This window comes from Brienomyrus brachyistius, chromosome 15, assembly GCF_023856365.1.
Source record: "Brienomyrus brachyistius isolate T26 chromosome 15, BBRACH_0.4, whole genome shotgun sequence".
Classification (NCBI taxonomy): domain Eukaryota; kingdom Metazoa; phylum Chordata; class Actinopteri; order Osteoglossiformes; family Mormyridae; genus Brienomyrus; species Brienomyrus brachyistius.
The window spans coordinates 21,232,623-21,256,103 of record NC_064547.1 but is presented as its reverse complement, the minus strand read 5'-3'; the positions used below and the strand labels follow the sequence as shown (position 1 = coordinate 21,256,103).

At 51.5% G+C, this 23,481-nt stretch overlaps 1 protein-coding gene across 4 annotated transcripts in view; it reads left to right on the top strand.

Moving 5' to 3' along the window:
* The window catches only part of LOC125708317 (disabled homolog 1-like), a 93,322-nt gene that overhangs the window by 62,828 nt on the left and 7,013 nt on the right, over positions 1–23,481 (top strand). For 3 of the 4 annotated variants that reach the window (XM_048975764.1, XM_048975765.1, XM_048975763.1), the window contains 8 exons: positions 9,579–9,710; positions 10,483–10,602; positions 12,133–12,171; positions 13,187–13,252; positions 14,740–14,793; positions 20,792–20,854; positions 20,980–21,076; positions 22,883–23,461. In XM_048975764.1, coding sequence (XP_048831721.1) covers positions 9,579–9,710; positions 10,483–10,602; positions 12,133–12,171; positions 13,187–13,252; positions 14,740–14,793; positions 20,792–20,854; positions 20,980–21,076; positions 22,883–23,461 — 1,150 coding nt within the window. The remainder of the gene's footprint in view (positions 1–9,578; positions 9,711–10,482; positions 10,603–12,132; positions 12,172–13,186; positions 13,253–14,739; positions 14,794–20,791; positions 20,855–20,979; positions 21,077–22,882; positions 23,462–23,481) is intronic. The other variant, XM_048975766.1, reaches the window with a different exon arrangement.

Here is a 23,481-nt window from a genome sequence, read left to right as displayed (position 1 = left end):
AAATTATAGAATCATATTTTGCTTTTACTGTGGAAATATCAAAGTATGATTCCATATTTACAAAAAGAAAGAACTGTCTGCTCTTTCACGATGGAGACGGCTGAGGAGGGAAGGTTAGGGAAACTGCCATTAATGTTTCAAACCGAGTAGATGTCACTGGCATCCATGTGTCAGCCATGGTGTGTCTGGGAGCTGGGTTACGCGACAGAGGTGCTGGTCAAGGAGCCGCGGCTGTTGGAGAAAGCGAGGTACAGCCGCGGTGGCATCATCCTCAGACGCTCGTGTCACTGGCCGAGGGTGACGCCCCCACTGTGTGACAGGCCTTTAATCAGCACCCATGGCTCTGACAGCTGCCAGCTCTTCGTTGACCTTTTCTTGTAGCTTTAATAATGCCGCCCTGCTCCTATGACGTGGCGATTTCAATCAGCATCGTGTTCTATCGGAGACTTGCTGAACACGCTCTGCACAGAGCCGAACACGCTCCGCTCCGCGTGCAGCTGAACACAACCTGCACGCTCTGGGTTTTAGAAGCACTGCGAATTGCAGTTGGAAACGAGGACACAGCATGATGGGGTAGCAGGTGGTAGAGGGCATTTGGTTATTGGGGAGCAGCAGATAATGGCAAATAGCCAGCATATCTGCTTGATTATTCAATTTTTAGGAGTATCTCCTAGTGAATCATGTCATGTAAGATATTTTAATGGCATTGCATCCTTAACTGAAATAAGCACCACTGCCAGGGTGTAGTTATAGACAGACGGCTGACCAAACAGAGTGCTGATTCAGCTCGATCAGTGGGCAGCAGTATCTTTTACATCTTAGAGCAGGTGATGTGAAAATCATGGCAAAGAGCAGCATTGCTTTTACAGCAGTCAGTCTTTTCTCATTGCTGCCCCCCTCCTGTACTGCTGCGAACTGTCCCCCACTTAGGTCATCTTGCACTGTTCCACTCATTTGTTTTCATGCACTGTCCTTCTCTGACATCATCCCCCGCCGTTCCCCCCTTGTGGCCCCCCCTCCTGTGCCATCTACTGACATTCCCCCCTTGTGGCCCCCCCTTCTGTGCCATCTTCCACCATTCCCCCCTTGTGGCACCCCCCTCCTGTGCCATCTTCCGCCGTTCCCCTCTCGTGGTACCCCCCTCCTGTGCCATCTTCCGCCATTCCCCTCTCGTGGCACCCCCTTCCTGTGCCATCTTCCGCCGTTCCCCTCTTGTGGCACCCCTCTCCTGTGCCATCTTCCACCGTTCCCCTCTCGTGGCACCCCCTTCCTGTGCCATCTTCCGCCATTCCCCTCTCGTGGCACCCCCCTCCTGTGCCATCTTCCGCCGTTCCCCTCTTGTGGCACCTCCCTCCTGTGCCATCTTCCGCCATTCCCCTCTTGTGGCACCCCCCTCCTGTGCCATCTTCCGCCGTTCCCCTCTTGTGGCACCCCCCTCCTGTGCCATCTTCCGCCGTTCCCCTCTCGTGGCACCCCCTTCCTGTGCCATCTTCCGCCGTTCCCCTCTTGTGGCACCCCTCTCCTGTGCCATCTTCCACCGTTCCCCTCTCGTGGCACCCCCTTCCTGTGCCATCTTCCGCCATTCCCCTCTCGTGGCACCCCCCTCCTGTGCCATCTTCCGCCGTTCCCCTCTTGTGGCACCTCCCTCCTGTGCCATCTTCCGCCATTCCCCTCTCGTGGCACCCCCCTCCTGTGCCCTTTTCCGCCATTCCCCTCTTGTGGCACCCCTCTCCTGTGCCATCTTCCACCGTTCCCCTCTCGTGGCACCCCCTTCCTGTGCCATCTTCCGCCATTCCCCTCTCGTGGCACCCCCCTCCTGTGCCATCTTCCGCCGTTCCCCTCTCGTGGCACCCCCCTCCTGTGCCATCTTCCGCCATTCCCCTCTTGTGGCACCCCCCTCCTGTGCCATCTTCCGCCGTTCCCCTCTTGTGGCACCTCCCTCCTGTGCCATCTTCCGCCATTCCCCTCTTGTGGCACCCCCCTCCTGTGCCATCTTCCGCCGTTCCCCTCTTGTGGCACCCCCCTCCTGTGCCATCTTCCGCCGTTCCCCTCTTGTGGCACCTCCCTCCTGTGCCATCTTCCGCCATTCCCCTCTTGTGGCACCCCCCTCCTGTGCCATCTTCCGCCATTCCCCTCTTGTGGCACCTCCCTCCTGTGCCATCTTCCGCCATTCCCCTCTTGTGGCACCCCCCTCCTGTGCCATCTTCCGCCGTTCCCCTCTTGTGGCACCTCCCTCCTGTGCCATCTTCCGCCATTCCCCTCTTGTGGCACCCCCCTCCTGTGCCATCTTCCGCCATTCCCCTCTTGTGGCACCCCCCTCCTGTGCCATCTTCCGCCGTTCCCCCCTTGTGGCACCCCCCTCCTGTGCCATCTTCCGCCATTCCCCCCTTGTGGCACCTCACTCCTGTGCCATCTTCCGCCATTCCCCTCTCGTGGCACCCCCCTCCTGTGCCCTTTTCCGCCATTCCCCTCTTGTGGCACCCCCCTCCTGTGCCATCTTTCGCCGTTCCCCTCTCGTGGCACCCCCCTCCTGTGCTATCTTCCGCCGTTCCCCCCTTGTGGCACCCCCCTCCTGTGCCCTTTTCCGCCATTCCCCTCTTGTGGCACCCCCCTCCTGTGCCATCTTTCGCCGTTCCCCTCTCGTGGCACCCCCCTCCTGTGCCATCTTCCGCCGTTCCCCTCTTGTGGCACCCCCCTCCTGTGCCATCTTCCGCCATTCCCCCCTGGTGGCACCCCCCTTCCTGTGCCCTTTTCCGCCATTCCCCTCTCGTGGCACCCCCTTCCTGTGCCATCTTCCGCCATTCCCCCCTTGTGGCACCTCACTCCTGTGCCATCTTCCGCCATTCCCCTCTTGTGGCACCCCCCTCCTGTGCCATCTTCCGCCGTTCCCCTCTTGTGGCACCCCCTCCTGTGCCCTTTTCCGCCATTCCCCTCTTGTGGCACCCCCCTCCTGTGTCCTTTTCCGCCATTCCCCTCTTGTGGCACCCCCCTCCTGTGCCCTTTTCCGCCATTCCCCTCTTGTGGCACCCCCCTCCTGTGCCATCTTTCGCCGTTCCCCTCTTGTGGCACCCCCCTCCTGTGCCATCTTCCACCGTTCCCCTCTCGTGGCACCCCCCTCCTGTGCCATCACGTGCTGTACTCCTCCTACATCATTTTCCACCATCCTCCTCTTCCGCAGTCCCCTTCCTGCCCCATTATGCTCTGCTGCCACGCTGACACACACCTACATGTTTTGCAGTACAGGCATGTCAGGCGTCATGGAAACACTCTGCCCCTGCAGGTAATTAGCCCTTAACCGCCATGCTGGGTGTTGAAAGGGGGGCAGGTGCACTCAGCCTCCAGCGTGTATTTGGCTGGGTTATTGGAACACATGCCAGGGCGGTCTGTGAATGTCGCACAGAGCCTCAGGTATGTCAGCGGCACTGCCATGCCCCCCGCCCCAGCCAGCCCCAGCCGGCCGCGCTCCATTCCACACGGATGAATTGGCCCAAAATTCAAATCGATTATATCTCTTTGGTGGCTCCATACTACATAAACACATTGTGAGGTAATGAATTAAGGGTGACCTGGTAGGCGGGGCTTCGGTGAGGCCGGGACAACTAGGTTCACCATATCCGTCTACCGCTTCGCTAAAAACAGGAGGTCTCAGCTGCCTGCCGGGGGGCTGACTTTTGGGGATCTGGCAGAGGGGCCCCCGCTCATAACGTCACGCCGCATCTTGAAGACGTGCTGTCTCTGTTATCCTGGGATGCTGTACGCTGATGGTTGCAACAACCTGAGCAGAAGAAAACAAACGTGGCACAACATCCGTGGATCTGCAGATCTCAGCATGGCATCACCACCAGGAAAACCCATGACACATAGTAATGCGTGTCGCATGACCCGCGCACTGGAAGTCGCATTAGCAGGTAGCCCATCGCTCCAGTAGCATCCGTCGCTCCCTGCTTGGTCGCAAACCCGTCCCACCACTCATGTGTCTGCTGTTCCGCTTCCCTTCATCTCGTAGCCTTCAGTGCCATCGCGATCTACCGCCACTGCTGGGCTCCTCTCCCCCTGTCGTCACAGAGCTGGAAGGCTGCTGGGGGGGAGACTTTTCATTATTCCAACACCCCCCCCCCCCGCCTCCTCCCAAGGAGAAGAGAGCCAGGAACAATCCAATTGCACGGAGAGAGAATTAGCAAGGACGGGATGGCTTGGCACTGTCCGGGAGAGGAATCTGGCTCTATGAGAGGTGCTGCTATCAGACGGAAGTCTTCCTCTAAGTGCCACGGGGCATTTGCAGCCACATGACACCCCAAAGAGACGAGGAATCCCTCGTTCCTTCTCCTGTCGTCGTCATGTGGGGGCCCTTCTGCGAGTCTGCACTCTGCTGTGGAGCTTTGCATCGCTGCCCCGCTGGCTCGCATTAAAGCCTCCCATTAAGCCGACCTACGTCCAGGGTGCTGCCCGGCCCTGGGATCTAGTGAGTTAGCCCGGCTGCTAATCTGTCCGCGCCTGCTTTTTAATCGCATTATTAACTGCGTGAACGACGCGCCGATCACTCTGCTGTATCTGCATCCCAAGGAATAAACAGCCCGCAGACCTCATTAGCTCAAGGGCCACATCACACTATAAGGGTGTAATTATCCCCCCACTAAAGAATTAGTCAAAAGGGCTTTCTGTTTGCAGTTCTGCTGGTGAGGACTGAATTTAGTGGTGTGGATATGTGTATGTGAGAGTCGTGTATGTGTGTGTGTGTGATAAGGGTTAGCATTGGTGGATGGGAAATGAATTAAAGCCACATTAAGCCTAACCCCCATGTGCCATTTATGTTGTGTGTATGTGGGGGGGGGGGATAGTAGTAAGTATTCATCATTCTCGTAGCCACTGTGGTTTCTTCTGTGGTGCCAGGAAAATTATAATAAGTGTAATGAAACCGATTTGTATTCATCTTGTTTGTTTGGGAATCCCTACTGCTCTGTCCGTGAAATAAGGGCCAAGAGAGAGTCAGACGGTGCGGAGATTCTGTCGAAAAGTCATCGAAAGATCCACTAATGAGAACGCGGCTACATTAAATACAGCGGAAGCCCAAGACGGAGGTCTGAGGTGAAGGACTGAGCTGGAGGATTGAGCTATAGGCCCAATGAGTAGGCCTGAAGTGGAGGTCCGATGGGTAGGCCTGCGGTGGAGGAATGAGGTGGAGGTCCTATATGGAGGCCCCTTGAGGTTGGGGCCCGATGTGGAGGCCTGAGGTAGAGGTCCACTCCCACACTGGAGGCTTGCTGCACTGGTAATCCACTGCCACACGCTGAAGATGCTTCTCCATCTGTGACCTCTGGCCCTGAGGTGACACTGCCACCTAGGGGCCGCCGGTCATCCTGCAGACTCATGTTGCCAGAGGTCACCTGACCACCTCTTCTGGTTAGAAAGGCTTTGTCGGTGGGCAGATGAGTAGGTAGAGTCACTATTAGGCTGCACTTTATTTATTTGACAGATGAAGGCTGGCGCTTCAGCTGGGGCTGTGAATCTTGCTGGCAGCATGACAGCTACAGCACTGCGGGATCGAAGGTGCAGGCCTGTTCTCAGCCAATTCTGCACACAGCTGCCTGCTGCAGACCATATTCCACACAAGGGCTCGTTTTAAAGTCAGGTATCTTCATCACTTGCAGGAATTTAATTGGATGTAGTTTAAAGGTAGGTGGGTCTGACATATAGATGCATTTACATTGATGCACTTTAAAAGTGGGCCAGGTTTATCTCTTTCAAGCTTTAAATTGTACGCTATTTAAAAGTGGGCGTGTTCATCACGTATAGTCATTTAATCGGTTGCGATGTAAAGGTGGGGGTGTACATCAGAGGTATTTAATTAAATTTTTGAAATTCATTAATGCAATTTGTAAGCGTGCATTTTCGTCACGTAGACTGATTTGATTGGATGTAATTCAAAAGTGGGTGTGCGCATCACATGTAGGGATTTAATTGGGTGTGATGTAAAGGTGGGCGTGTCCATTACATATATTCAATTAATTGGGTGCAATTTAAACGTGGGCATGTTAGTCAGAGGTACTGAATCAGGTTTGATTTGGAAGCATGTGCATTCATCCGCAGATGTGATTACATGGTGGTCATGTTCATGACTTGGTGCATTTGTCTGTTTTGACTGGATCTCGGGCATCAGCCAGAAACCCCCCCTACAACCCTAACCTCTCGTTCTGCTTCTTTGCTGAACATCCTGTTTTGATTCCTGTCTGCTCATGAACTTGGTCTGAGCGTAATAAAGCCCACCTCCACCCCCCCCCCCCCCCCCCCAGCATCTCTGGGAGGAGTGACGACTGCAATCTGCTGACAGCAGGATGTTTCCAGTTGGCCGGTTACTTGTACTTAATGGGACCAGGTGAGAACTTAACAGCAGTGTGTGCTTTGGCTCTTTGGCCGCGTAATTGGATTCTGACTGTGAAAACAGAGGGCCTTGCTTGTGGTGACGCCGCTGAGGGACAGCGAGAGGGAGAGCCGTGCAGCCTGGTGAACGCGGACCAGGCCTGGGGAGTCGCCCCTGCCAGGGCGAACAAAAAGCTGCATTCATCCGTCTCTCTGCGTAACATGTGCATCCGCTGCCTCAATCTCAGCGGTAATGCATGCGCGCAGGATGTGTGTACAGAATCGTGTGGATGGTGTCTGGGCCGCTCTGTGCTGCAAATTGACCTTCCTGACAGTGTTTTAGTGGTGGGGTTTGCTGACTGAAGGCGGGATCTCTTCCTGGAGATTGGATTTATGCGAGCTCTCCCGCTCTCTCCATATCCACGCGTCCAGGGGGACTCGCGTGATTGATTGTCTTCTACTGCAGTTTGCCAGTTTAGCGTTGACGTATAAATGAAATGACAAATATTGTTAAAATGCAAGTGAACCTGACTCCATCGAAGGTTTTTATACCTCCCTACTCTGAGATCTCCTTTCCTATTCATTAAAAAATGCTTGAGACGACAGGAACCTGTGAGTGCTGAGTTCCGCCGTTGAGTCCAAATGGTGCAATAAAGTGAAATGTTAATGATTGAATAATTGTCTTTGTGAACCTGCTGCAAGGACTTTGTCTTCCATGACAATGAGAAACAAGGGGGTTTCACTGCCTTAGAACAATACCACTGTGTTTTTCTTTTGTTCTTGCATTAGAGATGTTTTTGCATAGATATTTATAATGAGATAATTACCTTATTAAAGACAAGTACGCTGTCCTCTAATTCCATGTTAATTCTGGATGGAAGATATGAGGTTCCTAACTAATGGGAACTATTTGTGAATCAGGCGTAATAGATTCAGACGTGATTCGTAAAACGTGTCAAGGCACGTTTAATCCCGATTCGTCTCTTCATTGATGCTGTCGATTTGCTTGAGCATTTCGCTCAGCCGTGCGTCGACGCTGCCGCTCGAGACCGTCTCTGCTGTGGATGGGGCCTGTGGTCTCCACTGCGATTGCCTTCTGTGTCAGCATGCGTGTCGTTAGCAGGTCGTCGGTGATCAGGGCCTGTGTGTCACCAGTACTTTACCCATTTCTGTTAACATAACGTGTCCCCGGTGGTTGGGCCACCTGTGTGTCACTATTGTGGTCACCTTCTCCGTTAACATGCATGATGTTAGTGTGTCGTATGTGTCCTTAACGTGTTGTCACTGGGTGGGGCCTGCATGCCACCATTGCGGTGATCATACACATTGCAGTCCCGTGGGTGCCAGATGCACTTGCGTAGGATCTCGACCCGGAAACAGCCAACGTCACCTGCCCGCGTGGTGCTCACCTCGGCCTCAGGTCTGTGGAGAGGCTCGCACCCTGTTTGGCTCCCCTTCCCCTGCCATCTGGCAGCAGTAGGCCGCTTGCTCCTTGAAGGAGGGCCCCCAGCAGAAGTTCTGCCCCTTCTTAGCAGGGATGGATGTTTCTGACCCACAAACGCCATAACGCTGGAGGGTGCGGTGAGTGGGGGACGTGATCAGCCTGTGCTCGGAGCAGGGCGGCACATTTATGCCAGGCCTCAAGGTCACCTTGTCTCTTGTCCTCCTCCTCCACGTGGCCTGCTTTGCTCACATTTTTAATGAGGTCGAGCTTTCATGCTGATAACTGGGAAGAGTCCAAGCCGACCGGTAGGGGGGGGGGGTTATTCTTCTCGCATGTATGCACTAATCCTCTCACTCAGGTTTCATAAGGAAGCCCCACACCGCGAGTAATAAGCGTGCTGCATCAGGCTTTATCCATGACAGCGTGTGAGATGTTCCTCCAGCTCAGCCTGGATGGTCTTTAAATGAGCCACAGAGCTTCCTGCTGGCTTCCTCGGGGTGTGCATGTGAGATCATGTGAAAAGTCAGGTAGAAATATGTGCGTTTTTCTACTGGGGAGCGTCAGATAGCTCAAACCACACTGGAAAGCCATTTTATGTAGTTTTCTGGGCAAGAACATCTGAACCATCACAGTTAATCGTTCGCTCTGAAATTTGGCAGAAGGTGACAAGGTGAGCATGGTCCCTTCCTCTTCCAAAGACGGGGGACATGGAGTGAATGCCAACTGTGGTATATCAGCAGGTTTGTTTCCTGTCCTCAGCCAGACATGCTACCCAGCAGAGCGATTCCGGTGCTGTCTGCTGCATTTATGCTGACTTTAAGAGGTACGAGCCACTTTTGAATATTTAGTGCTCAACTTATCCGTAATATTACAATGAGCTCCAAGGCTAGGCAATGCAAAAAAGCCCCAACCATTATAAAGTTTAGTATTTAGTTAAATACACAGACGGGACCCTCCACCCCCGCCAGCAGTACTCACAGACCCCGAGGTTGTTTTAGCCCGTAACCCATGTGGATTCCTTTAGACTCCCAAACGTTGACAGAAAGCTTCATCAATTCATTTCTTAGCTCAGAGGTTGACATTTACACCTTCTCAGACTTTTGTCGATTTTTCTGAAGTGCTATACCATGTCTAATCAGAAATAAATGCCACTGTGTGCGAGCGAGTGGGGGGGTGGTGGGGAGGTGGAACAAAAACCCCGATGGAGGATTTATATTTGCTGAGGCCTGACTCCGTACATTCTGCATTGCACTGTAGCCTATTGATAAATGTGATAAACGTAAATTGGGATCACCCTGGTGAAGTGCAGCATTGCAGTGTGGGCCTGAGAATAGACTAATGAATTTTCTTTCCATCTTTCTTGGGAATAACAGATTTAGTTGATTAGCAGGTAATTTGAAGGACTCTGTATGTGGGCAACCTGCGGTGTCGGTACAGCTGACCTCCTCCAGATCGTCTGCTCCGGTCTCTGTGTCAGGAAGCCTGCTGAGGGTTCAGGACACAAATTAATTACGATCCTCCCATGAATGAAAAATCGCCGGTGTGCGTGAGGTGAGGCGTTTAACAACAGAGCATCCTGCTGGGCGTTTTGGCCGCGAGACAGCTGCGATGTCAAGTGAGCAGGAGAGATCTGGGGAAAACCTACGGCAAGTCACGTAGAAATTTAAGAAATGCGCCTGTGATTGTCCATAATCCTGGCAGGACTGAAGTGTCATTGAGCTGAAACAGGAAGCAGGGAGGCTTTGCTCACTGCGTGATGCCGCCTTTGCCTGGGCAGGTCCTACAGCATCACCACGCAGTCCACGAGATCTCCTACATCGCCAAGGACATCACTGACCATCGCGCCTTCGGCTACGTCTGCGGCAAGGAGGGGAACCACCGATTCGTGGCCATCAAGACAGCTCAATCTGTGAGTACTGCTGGGGGGGTCCTGACAGAAACTACCTGTCGGTCTGTAAGTACGGTGGCGGGGGCTCCTGATATAATCTGTGCATGTCGGTCTGTAAGTACTGTGGGGGGAGGGGGTGGTCCTGACAGAATCTGCATAGGTCTGTCTGTGTATTTACCTAAGTCTTCATAATGGTTGGGGCTTTATAAACACCTCAGTGTGCAGGGACTGACGGAGTCATGGCGTGTGAGGTGTGTGCGTCTTCTATGGCCTCGCCCCCCCCACGCCAGCTTTCTGTTTGCTGTGCGCCTCCTGTCGCCTAGTGGGGTGCATCATCGATCCTCACTGGAAATCGATGAGTGTCTGAAAGCAGCCTCGCAGCCCCCCTTACAAAGACATGCGAGACGCAAGCGCATGCGACGAGGCTGCATTGTGTACTGCGGCCGCTTGCATCGCCGGTGTTCTTCCTGATTTTCATATGGATATGAAGCCCATTGCAGTATGGTGGACCTATATTACTTGCTGGGTGTATTCAGGGTTTGTGAGAGAAGCCGGTCTGCAGACAGCGCCCCCTGGGGTTGGTGTGGGGCTTAGCGGGAGGCAAGCCTCTGAGTTATTTTGGTGGGGGGTTGGTGCAGCACAGGGGGCAATTGATATGCCACAGCCACCCTTCAGAAATGAAACGCCCTCCGCGGTTGTTTTCGTTCGCTGTGCTTTAGTTGGTTCGTTTTGCTGCCTGATAACAGCCTGTTGACTGAGCCACTGAGGTCTGTTCTCTGCTTTGATCCTCCAGGCCGAGCCGGTGATCCTGGACCTGCGCGACCTCTTTCAGCTCATCTACGAGATTAAACAGCGGGAAGAGCTCGAGAAGAAGGCACAGAAGGACAAGCAGTGCGAGCAGGCTGTCTACCAGGTGAGCCCAGTGTCCCCACTCCGCCATGTCTCCTGCTGCCTTGCGCTCCCATGTCCCCACGTCCCTGCTCTCCTGTGTACCCTGCTCCCACACTGCAATGTCCCCATGCCCTTGTGTCCCTTTCTTGCATCCCCATGATGCCATTTTCCAGGCACCTCCTTTTTCCCCTCCCTTGATCCTGTGTCCTGACTCCCCCTTGTCCCCACACTGCCATGTCCCCACACTCCCCCATGTCCCCACAATACCATGTCCCCATGCCCCTTTGTCCCCACACTGTCATGTCCCCACACTGCATTGTCCCCATACCCCCATGTCCCCACACTGCCATGTCCCCATGCCCCTTGTCCCCACACCGCCATTTTCCTACACTGTCATGTTCCCACACTGCATTGTCCCCATGCCCCCGTGTCCCCACACTGTCATGTCCCCATGCCCCTTTGTCCCCACACTGTCATGTCCCCACACTGCATTGTCCCCACGCCTCCATCTCCCCACACTGTTATGTCCCCACGCCCCTTGTCCCCACACCGCCATTTTCCTACACTGTCATGTTCCCACACTGCATTGTCCCCATGCCCCCGTGTCCCCACACTGTCATGTCCCCATGCCCCTTTGTCCCCACACTGTCATGTCCCCACACTGCATTGTCCCCACACCGCCATTTTCCTACACTGTCATGTTCCCACACTGCATTGTCCCCATGCCCCCATGTCCCCACACTGTCATGTCTCCACACTTGAATCTCTGAGAGAATCCCTTTCATCTGGGAATGACAGTGTTTATAGGCACCAGGGAAAGTTGCTAGTTTGTGTTACCATGGAACTGTAGTTAAAGAAGCAAAATGAAAAAAAATATTAGTGTATGTTTTACTGTATGAATCTGAAGTGGTAATATTGGCGTGGTGATGTTTGCATGTGCTGATAAAGTAGGGGCAAATTAACAGACGTATTTGGGTTTGTGGTGCTGGGCGGGCAGACCGACAGCAAGAGAAGGGGGGGTCCCAGATTGGCAGGATCACTCGTTAGCGCCTCCTGTCAGCGCTTCCAGGGAGTAGCAGACTGGCTGGCACACGGCAGGTATACTGACCCTGAGAACGGAGACCCGTAGAAGAGATGAAGGCGTCAGCTGGGGGCTGCGGGCCAGGGGCTATATAATTACGCACGTCATTAAGGAGATGAGCGATTTCCACGTCCCCCCCGCCCCCGCCTTCCCAGCTCTCCTCCTGAGTGGCAGTGTGGCCGCAGGCTCATAGATCTTGCTGGGCGATACCATTCAGGCAGCATGTACAATTAAATGACAAAATCTGTCAGACAGCAGCTTCTCTGGAGTGAGAGAGGCCACAAGGTTTATGATGGGGGGGGGGGGGGCTGGAGGACAGCAGAGAGCCCCTAAGGAAGATGCAACACCACGCTAATAATATCTTCACAACTGGACATCAAGTCTGTCAGTTCACCGAGTCTTTGTTCCCAACCCTCCAAACCCCCCCCAGCTGACCCGCTCTCTGTTTCTCCCTCTCAATCGCTTCCAAAGACGATTCTGGAGGACGACGTGGAGGACCCCGTTTACCAGGTACAGCCTGAGCACTCCGCCCTCCCCAGCGTTGTCACCTCCCTGCTTACTGTGCCTGTTCTCTATACAGTATCTCTCTTAATCTCATATGTGACAATGACACTGCTCCACTTTTCTTTTGCTCCCCTTGAATTAATAATTCATGTTATTTCATCATTCCTGTATTCTTAATCCACCTGGAGCATCATGGCGCGATGGCTCTTTTTTACCAGTGCAGCGTCGTGCGATTGTATCTCTCCTCTTGCTCACAAAGGCCAGCCCCTGTACCATTTCCCCCGAAAGTGTTACTCTTCAGCACTCACTGAATGCAGACAGCTTTAACCCTATAACCCTCTAATGGCAGACACTTGAATGACGTGAGGTGATGCCGAACATTTCCGGACACTTCCGCGAGAGTTTGCCACGAATGTTGCATGCTGAGCGGTCGTACAGTTTCCCTTCGTTTTTGGAGGAATATATCCTTAGCACACGTGTGACACGTCTTCTGTGTGTTCTTGCAATCGCTCGCAATGACATGTTTATAAATAATGTCGACGATACACAGAACGGATTGGTGTAAAGTCCGTAACGGTGACAGCGGACAGTGTGACTCGTTAAGGTGTCTGAACGCCAGCTAATTTCGAAAGATATTTGTGTTTGAACACCAGTGTGGGATATATTTCTTACGGATGACGTACAGCTTTGTGATCGGTGGGGGGGTGCCCCCTTTTCTGGGAATGTCCCAGATAAATTTTTGATTGAAGTGGCATTGTTTCACCTATCACAAAGTAAAGAGAAAAGAGGTAATTAAATAAATGGAAATATAGAATGTCATTCTTTTTAGTCATGTGACAGGCAGGTATGTGAGTGACGGTCACATGTGAGGTCCAGGCGGCCAAGAGAGCGCAGCCTTCTCACGAGTCCAATGGGCTGCTCAGGCCGTGCTTGGTGTTGATTCTGTTTACCAATCACCTCTCTGCTCTTCCACTGTCTCCCTCTGCCCTCACCCCCTTCTCCTCCGCTGCCGATGTTGTAGTACATTGTGTTTGAGGCTGGACATGAGCTGATCCGTGACCCCCAGTCAGAAGAAAGCATTTATCAGGTATTATCAAGCCCCGCCCCTTTACCCATGAAGGGGAGGAGCCGGTTTTTTTTAAGTATATCTTATTATTTTATTATTTGAGTATGACAGCTGTAATCTAATAAATAGTTAAGCACAATTATCTGTCTCAAATTCTTAAGTTCATTTAAAAATGTATATTCTCAATGTTTTTATATTTTCTTGTTTATGAAAGACCTACTTACTGCAGCTTTTCAGTCGTAGAATTAGGCTGCTTTTTAAGGTATTTTTCTTTCTTAGCTTGTTTTTCGTTGGTTGTGGTGTCTTATTTTTGGGCACCCATGTCATTTTTTAATTTAGCGTGCACTACATGGAGCATTTTCACGTCCTCATCGGCGACGTAAATCGCTAAAGAGAAGAGTAGGTGTGAGCCTGAAGCATGTCCCAGCCTGTGCTGAGGGGTGTATAGTAACGTAGAAGCACTGGGCTTCTCTGACGATTCTCATAAAAGCTTTAATGTTCATTCTGGATGTTTAATGTTAAATTTTTCACCATGTTTAAGACCCTATAGAGTTGCTATGGTTATTAAGGTACTATCTGACATTTCCGATGACCAGGCAGAGCAGAAATTATAATTGCATATTTGGCAGACAACATTGAGTTATAAAGCGGTAATCGTTCGTTCGTTCAGAGTCATCAAGTTATGTGGCTGTGATGGCGGGGTCCTGTACTGCCCTGGGCGTCGTGGCACAGTGCGTGTCCCATGTGTGGTGGCCACATGTCAGCCTCCTTGCAGGCTTTTGTGGGCCTGATTTATTCCCCGGCTGGCTGGTAAGCAGCCGTCCCTCTCCTCCTGCGTGATAAGATGAAAGCTGCGCAGAGATTAATCAGCAGCCGGCCTCTTTGATCTTTAAATAAAATAGACAAAAAAATCAGCTCGAGCTGAAGCATGTGCAAAATCTGCCGAATATCAATCAGGCAGCCAGAGACAGGATCGTTATAAATGGTGGCGATGGAATAAACGCGAAAGCCGTAAACAGAGGGGGGGGTTGGCAGGCATCCGTGCAGCCATTGGCTGTGAGCTGGATCTCGCAGATAAAGCCAATTTGTCAGCGGCAGTCGGCTTGATAAAAATGTATCTGCTTTTACTGCGGGCCGCCTCACGTACGAGATTTGGGGGGAAATCGCGGCCTGCCCTAACCCTGTTTTCTATAAATTAACCTGAGCTAGTTTGCTGAAGAGGTAGCTTAACGCACCATAATACTACAGTCGATACGTCAGGATGTCTGTTCTGCCAAAAAACATAAAAACTCAAAGGAGATTAAGCTTTTTACAAAGCAGGCATTAAAATTCGGCTTTTGGGAGCTTTGTTAGAAGTTCACCACACAGACGGTCACAAGCAGAGAGTGTGGCTCTCTCAGTACATTTGAACTGGAGGAAGCAGATTCTCGCGGTAATGTGGGATGTTTGCTTTGTCTCAAGGTGACTTATTCTCTACTTATTTTTGGCTCGACCGTCTGCCAATCTAGGTACCTACGAGTCAGCAGAAGGAGGGGGTCTATGATGTTCCCAAACGGCATCCAGTGAGTGTAGATGTTTGTGTTTCTGTTTGGGTCCCAAAGGCAAACCTCTCAATCGCTCCAGACCTTGCGCTGCTCTGGTTCTTCAGCGCCTCGGGTCACCTACCGCTCTGCTTAAACATCTCAGTGTGGGGGTGGGAGGCATAACCACCGCAGCCCCGGTTCCTCCCTGTCAGACCGGAAACTTCCTGCCCGTCCTCTGTGGGCGTCCTCCTCAAGCTCCTACATCAGGGGGCGCCCATCTCCTCTGAAATATTCCATTAGTCGAACTGGCCAGAGTGAAATGCTGCTTAAATGAGTTAGCAAAAAGAAATTGGATGATTTTCAGTCTTAATTTCAGCTGTGAAAAGATCAAGACGGAAACAGTTCATGGTTCTCAAGGAGAAAATGCAAAACAGAATTTATATTAGGCAAAAAAAGTAATTCCATGCAGGTTTTGTTTGTTTCCTTTCTTCTGGAATTATCTATGCCCTGAGCATGTAGTAATTGCCCACGGTGCCTCGATCCTCTTAGGAGTGTCTGTAATGTCTTTCTCGATGCTCCCTCTTGCTTGTCAGGAATATTGAGAGGTTTGCTCGAGGTTGTGTTTGCTTGGTATAGCTGCATGCAGTGTAGTGTTCTGGTGAGAAATGCCTGACTCTAAACTACCCATATGGACAATAAATATATTTTCAATAGCTTGGGGGCAACAGTAATATTAGTCTCAGATACAAGGTTTTTGCACAAACATCATTACGGCAGATTTGTAATGGAGTGTGTGGGTTGTTTAGAAGTAAGGGAGTGTGAAAGAAAATATATTTCCTCCATCTGGGTATGCCTACGAGATGAAAAGCAGTTTGCAAAGGAGATAGTAAGTGTTCCATCCGCAGCGGCTAGACTGTAGTTATGAGATCATGATCATTCCGTGGATGCCTGCTACCTTATCCAGACGTTTGGAGAAGACATATTGATTGCATTAATGCTATGTTTCATGAGTCATACCTTGTGTGGCATTCTCCCTGGTCAGCGATGATCTGTGAACCTCACTATCTCCATTGAATTGGCTGCTGCTTCTCAGGTGTTATTGCTGGTCTGTTCATTCAGCTGAAGCTTGTTGAGTGCTCAAAGATCCCCAATCAGCTCATTACCCAGCCCTGGTTCCCTGTCCTGGTCTCGAACCGGGGATAGCTTAAGGGGGCCTTTCCGTGGCAGTAAGTCTCAGAGAACACGGCATATTAACCGGGAGAGGCACGCGTCAATGGGATCGCACCTTCCTGGTGTCACCGTCTTGTCACCAGGACTTACTTGAATGTTGCTTTGGGTAAAGTGCCCCACTACACTGATAGCTGCTATTCTGTCTTTTTTTTTATTATTTTGTAAGTCACGTATGCACTGTCTTTGCCTGACCGGTCCATCTGTATGTCTGACTATGCATATGTACTGTGTGTGCGTGTGCTTACACGCACACGTGACACGTGTGTCCGCACAGCATCTCCCATGACGCAGTCCTGCCACTCATTTCACGTCCTGAAAGAGCTCTGTTCCTCCCCTTCTCCCACAGCTCTTTATCTCAGTGACATCCGTAGCTAATGAAGTGTCTCCTCCCCAGGGATAGAGCTCTTTTTCCCAGCCCCTCGTCTTTCTCTCTGAATATCTGTGAATACCTGTTCCGTCCATGACGATGAATGGAGTCCTGTACATGTCAGGGGGTCTCAGCGGCTGACGTGTCGGCACCCTCCCCTTAATGGGTGGATTATCCGTAAAGCTGGGCTCGCATGCTCTGACCCTTTCACTGCACCGCTGTCTATCCTTCCAGAGAATCTGCATGTTTGTGGATATAAGCGCATATAAACTTTAAGAATCATTCAACTTGGTACCGCTGCCAGTAGCATTATGTTCATTTTTTTTTCTGATTGAAGACATTTTAATGGCTCAGGGAAATCAGCCGTGTGAACCATTAAACTTTTAAACGCGACACACGTGGCTGCCATTTTCTTGCGGTGGATTTATGTTCTTCGAAGGGCACTTCTCTCTCCTTCGCTTTTACTAATATGCTGTGGTCCTAACCCTGCCTTCTGAAATGTGCGTCGCTTCACATGAAAGTATCCACTGAATAAATGTAATAATTAAGAACCAAATAATACACTATTTTTTCTTCAAAAGACCCTCTGCACGTATGTTGAAGGAAGACAGGCTTCCACAATCTGGTTTTAAATTTGTCACAAGAATTGAAATTTATCCATATGGTCAACCAGGAAATTGGAATTTACAGATGTTATGTTAATTAATTGGGCTTTATCAAATGTATGCAAACCACATGCACGCAGATAATTACACACTCCATGGAAAAGGCACATTAAGAGGTCTCCATAGTGAGGTGTGTTGGGGGGGGGGGGGGCACCATCAGCTTTAATGGGAATTTCTCCTAGACAAACCGTACAGTAGGATGGAGGGACTTCTGGTACCAGCAGATTTTGAGAAGAGAAGGTGGCTGGTGATGAAGCTGTTTTAGCCAAGGACAGCGCTGGCAGGCCGCCTCCCCCCTCAGCACGTTCGGCCACCTCCATTGTCCATCACCTTCATACATGCTCATTAGCACAAATGGATCTGATGGCTTACATGAAGGCCACAGGTAATGGATTTGTATCCAGGGGTTTTCTAAGAATGTTGGTTGGGGGGGAGGGTACCCCGTGTCAAAGATCTCAGTGCTGTTGTTCTTTCCCTTCAAAGTTGGTCCTCTTGGGCCCGGAAGGTGGTTAATAAATCACCGCTGCCGGGGTTCGATTCTGACGCCATGTTATTGGGTCGGTGGCCTCCTCTGCCTTGGGGAACTTTGAGCACTTGACATTCAAGTCATTCAAGGTCAGGTGAGAGCAAACGAAGGTGGTAATAAAACCACCATCCAGGAGCAGGACGAGGGTGGCGCTCAGAGAGCTTCACACGTCAGCCAGAGGGAGGCGCTCTGATAGCTTCACACGTCAGTCAGAGGGAGGCGCTCTGATAGCTTCACACGTCAGTCAGAGGGAGGCGCTCTGATAGCTTCACACGTCAGCCAGAGGGAGGCGCTCTGATAGCTTCACACATGAGCCAGTGGGAGGCGCTCTGATAGCTTCACACGTCAGCCAGAGGGAGGCGCTCTGATAGCTTCACACGTCAGTCAGAGGGAGGCGCTCTGATAGCTTCACACGTCAGCCAGAGGGAGGCGCTCTGATAGCTTCACACGTCAGTCAGAGGGAGGCGCTCTGATAGCTTCACACGTCAGTCAGAGGGAGGCGCTCATAGCTTCACACGTCAGTCAGAGGGAGGCGCTCATAGCTTCACACATTAGTCAGAGGGAGGCGCTCTGATAGCTTCACACGTCAGTCAGAGGGAGGCGCTCTGATAGCTTCACACATTAGCCAGAGGGAGGCGCTCTGATAGCTTCACACGTCAGCCAGAGGGAGGCGCTCTGATAGCTTCACACGTCAGTCAGAGGGAGGCGCTCTGATAGCTTCACACGTCAGTCAGAGGGAGGCGCTCTGATAGCTTCACACATTAGCCAGAGGGAGGCGCTCTGATAGCTTCACACATGAGCCAGAGGGAGGCGCTCTGATAGCTTCACACGTCAACCAGAGGGAGGCGCTCTGATAGCTTCACACGTCAGTCAGAGGGAGGCGCTCTGATAGCTTCACACTTCAGTCAGAGGGAGGCGCTCTGATAGCTTCACACGTCAACCAGAGGGAGGCGCTCTGATAGCTTCACACGTCAGTCAGAGGGAGGCGCTCTGATAGCTTCACACGTCAGTCAGAGGGAGGCGCTCTGATAGCTTCACACGTCAGTCAGAGGGAGGCGCTCTGATAGCTTCACACATCAGTCAGAGGGAGTTGCTCTGATAGCTTCACACGTCAACCAGAGGGAGGCGCTCTGATAGCTTCACACATTAGCCAGAGGGAGGCGCTCTGATAGCTTCACACGTCAGTCAGAGGGAGGCGCTCTGATAGCTTCACACATTAGTCAGAGGGAGGCGCTCTGATAGCTTCACACGTCAGTCAGAGGGAGGCGCTCTGATAGCTTCACACGTCAGTCAGAGGGAGGCGCTCTGATAGCTTCACACATTAGTCAGAGGGAGGCGCTCTGATAGCTTCACACATTAGTCAGAGGGAGGCGCTCTGATAGCTTCACACATGAGCCAGAGGGAGGCGCTCTGATAGCTTCACACATTAACCAGAGGGAGGCGCTCTGATAGCTTCACACGTCAGTCAGAGGGAGTCGCTCTGATAATGTCACAGATTATGAGCCCATGGGAACTAGATTGGGGCTGAAGTGCTTATCTTTGCCTCGCCACCTCTTGTTGTCTTTCTCCATTTGAACAAGCCTCCATCACTGTACTGGTCTCTCGCCTCCCTCCCTCTCTCCACCCCGCTCACGCCATGCTTACCGCTAACGCCTGGAATGATCTTGAACCCATTACATGTCTGTGTCCTGTTCTTGGATTAGTGGACGTTTCCATGGCCGTCGGCCGCTCCTTGCCGTTCCTGTCTTGCCCTGTCCTGTGCCTGTGTTTTCTTTCTCATTCCCTGTGTCTCCCCGTTCTCCGAACGCCTGTCTGCCTGGAACGGTCCTGCTATCTTTCTCTGCAGCTGCTCCTCCCTTCCTCACCTTGCGTAATGGGATCCCTTAATTCACAGACAAAAGGATTTTGCTCGTTTCATTGGTTTTCAAACTTTTAAATCCAAGTCAAGTTCAATCCAGTTATTGTTATCTAAGCACGACCTGTAGTGGGGCCGTGAATTTTGAATCGCGCATGATTGGCTGCTACGGGTTACCCCCATGTTCGGCGGTCATTTCACGAGGCGTGAGATGGGAAGAACATGCACCATGTTGTGTGTCTGCTGTGAACCACTCCGGGCCTCAGGCACGCTCCCCGTGAGTCCAGGTACCCCCACCATCCCTGTCTCCATCCCGCACCCCCCTCCTTGTCCCTGTCCCACACCCCCCTCCCTGTCCCTATGTTGTATCACCATCCCTGTCCCCATCTCACTGTATGAGACTCTATTTATAAGACTCTCTGCATGAGACTCCCCATGTAGGAATCTGTGTGACAGAGTATCTCTGACCTCATCACCATCTACCTTTAATAAATGAGGAAATTAAGCTCTTGGCTTCAATGGAGATGTGGTAGGAATGTCTCAGGTAAGTAAAGGGTCCGGGATGAGGCACTGCTGGCTTGCTGGATTGTAACACAGGCAGGCATAGATATGTAATATAAACCCCAAGGCTAAATTCTCCCAGCACACCAAAGAGAGAAATGCTGCAGTGATCTTTCCCTAATATAAAGGCTATTGACAGAATCGCTACACGGCTATGAAGGTGTTGCATTTTTAGCGAGAAAGATCAGTGAAAGAGTGGCAAAGCAGATATTCAGCATTTCACATGAGGCTTGTTAGTGCGTAATTCTGCACCATCTGCTCTCTGCTGCAGCTTTGAATTTTAAACAAAATTAAAAGTGTATTCCTGTAATTTGGTGATTTGGAGGAAAGCTTTAAGCCGCGTGGAAGCATGCTGTTTGTCCTCACTGCTTTAGGGCAAGAAGAACTTACAGCTTATCTGAAGACCTTTTTCATGAGAAGGACCGAATGTCCTTCCTATAACTAAAGATGGAGAATGATCAGCCTGAGGCCTTAACATCGTGATTTAAATAACAGTACATGCTGTGAATTGTGACATAGACATTGGCTGGCCTGGTCCCCCATATACACTCTGAACTACTCAGTAATGGCAAGGCAGAGTGGGTGTGAGCTGTTTCGAGCCTCTGAGTGCTTTTAGGTACGTATTACATTTTGTCCATGAGTCTAACATCTCATCACCATGTGACCCATCCACTAAGAGCCCCATAAATTAGTGAACAGTCCCCCACCCGCAGTACAAGGAACCCAGCTGCTATCTGAGGTACGCGCTGCGATCAGCCCCCCTCCCAACACCCCCTGGAGTGGTGTCATTGCTACTGACATCCACCGTGCCCTCCCTCCCCCTTTGATTGCAGAATATCAACCAGCTGGAGCTGTTTGGGGACATGTCCACCCCCCCGGACATCACCTCTCCCTCCGTAAGTCTTCCCGCTCCACAGTGACCTCCTCAGACCTCCAGAGGCACTAACAGCTGCTGAATGAGCCTCGGTTATGTGTCATGGGGTAAATGGGGCAAACTGAGGGACCCTAACTCTCCCCACAGACGCCTGCTTCTCCGGCCAACACCTTGGACCCCTCCCTGACCCACCAACCCCCGTCGGAGCTCTTTGCCCCCTTCAGCCCTGCATCTGTGCCCTCAGGTAACCGTATCGTCATGAGTGTGAGTGTAGTAATCACAATACGAGTATGGTCCGTTACTACAGCACGGACCGAGGGCTCCGTGAATGAGTGTGAGTGTAGTAATCACAATATGAGTATGGTCCGTTACTACAGCACGGACCGAGGGCTCCGTGAATGAGTGTGAGTGTAGTAATCACAATATGAGTATGGTCCGTTACTACAGCACGGACCGAGGGCTCCGTGAATGAGTGCGAGTGTAGTAATCACAATACGAGTATGGTCCGTTACTACAGCACGGACCGAGGGCTCCGTGAATGAGTGTGAGTGTAGTAATCACAATACGAGTATGGGCTGTTACTACAGCACAGAGCGATAGCGTCGTTTCTTGTTTGTTTTAATAATAGAATAATTTGTGATTAACATAGGTTTAAATTCCTTAAATGTGATACTTCTTAGAATTTATGAATTCACAGCAAAATTGTTATGTAAAATTTTTCTACATTGCATGACACTATTAGTTAAACGTAGTGGAAGGAACTTGCAGGAGACCTTTTTATTCCAGGAACAGTAACTGTCCCAATATTGTAGCTGAAAAACACCAGAAAAGTTGACAGCATCAGCAAAACGCCAGGAGTGTGGAAAAAAAATTACATTACGAAGTTACAGAAGTGACTTTTGTGGCGAAGTATCCAAGTGTTCAACACGGGAGAAGGTGCTGGTGTAAATCCCCCAATTCTACGATCTACGTGGTCATTTTGGCGTCACCCACTAAGGGGGAGGCATCCCACTCCTCCCCGGTGCTGCCTGGGTCGGTCCTCATCTCTTGTGTAGTCTGGCGTTCAGGGTCTCTCTGCATTCTTCCCCGCTACGTTTATGTAAAAGCGACTGCCCGGGGGGGGGGGGTACGTGAAGGTCATCTCTCTTTTTCATTCTTTACTTTCAAATTGTAATTAACCGGACCCTGTCCCTGTTAGATGCCCCCCCCCCCCCCCCCTTGGCTGCGGGGCCCCGCCCTTCCTCTGAAACCGGCCCCAAAGCAGCGTTTATTCATATTCATGCAGCAAGGCGACTCCCACATCAAACACCTGAGAGCTGCAGCCGTTGCTGGGAATGCAAACAGAATTTAATTGAAACGCCACGTATCGCGCAGGTTATCTTGGCGGCACTCTATATGCAAATGGGAACACGTTAGTACATTAGTCATTTTACTGTAAAATGCCGGCGCGTTGCCAGCCAATCTGCCAAAATAAATATCCTATTGGCCCCCTTATGTAATGCGATTAGCTGTAGCGTCTGGAGTCGCCTGTATTCGGGGGCTTAAATTGAGTTGGTCTGAAGAGATTTCATCCTCTTCTCCAGCCATGAAAATCGCAGCATCTAATTTTCATATACAACTTTAATTTAGAGGGTTTGCTGTGTTTGCCGTAGCGTGAGGGCGGCAGAGCGACTGTGTTTCTGTCTGACCCTCCGGCATGTCCGCGCGCGGGCTGCGAGGACTCGCAAGCCATTTTCGCTGAGGCTCTAAAAGGATATTTAATGGCCAGTCTTTGCAAGAATTACAGAGAGCCGATGTGGGCTGTCTGTTTTGACATTTGAGCTTTTTGGGAAGATTTGCTTTCCAGTGTTCCATTCGGCATATCGTTTTTGTTTTATTGCATTCAGATAGTTTTTTTTCGCCTATAAAAAGCCTGCCCAGTCTATAATCAAGATATAACAATATGTTTGGTCAAGTTAATACGAGTGCTAATGTTAACATTTAAAAAGTGTTATTAATAATGATAATAATGACAAATGACTGGGCCACTCCTGCCCCCCCCGTTGTCTAGGTTACGTCACCATGGGAGCCGTCCAGCCTGCCCACTGGGGCCAGCAGCCATTTGCGGCCCAGGGCCCGCTAGCGTTCGGCATGCAGCCCCCTGTGCCAGTGGCTCAGGTCATCCCCGGGACCCAGCCCGTGATCTGGGGCCAGCCCACCCTATTCCCTGGCACCCAGCAGCAATGGGCCACCATGGCGGGAGCCTTTCCCCCTGCTGCCTTCATGCCAACGCAAACTGTGGGCCCGTTGCCGGCAGCCATGTTCCAGACGCTGGCGCCGGTGCCGGCCATGCCACCGTCCTGCGAGCCCCCAACAGCCGCCGCCGCCGGTGCCTCGAGCCCCCCGCATGCCGACCGCTCCCAGCAGAAGGTCGGCAAGGAGATGTTCAAAGACTTCCAGGCGGCAAAGCTGCCGACGGTGGCGGGGGGGCGCAGGGGCGAGCAAGCCAGCCTGGCGAGTGGCACCGATGCCCTGAGCAGCTACTTCGGGCGCATGGGCGTGGGCCAGGACGCCGACGACTGCGACGACTTCGACATCTCTCAGATGAACCTGACGCCGGTCACGTCCACAACGCCCTCCACCAATTCCCGTGAGTCCCCCGCACCCCCC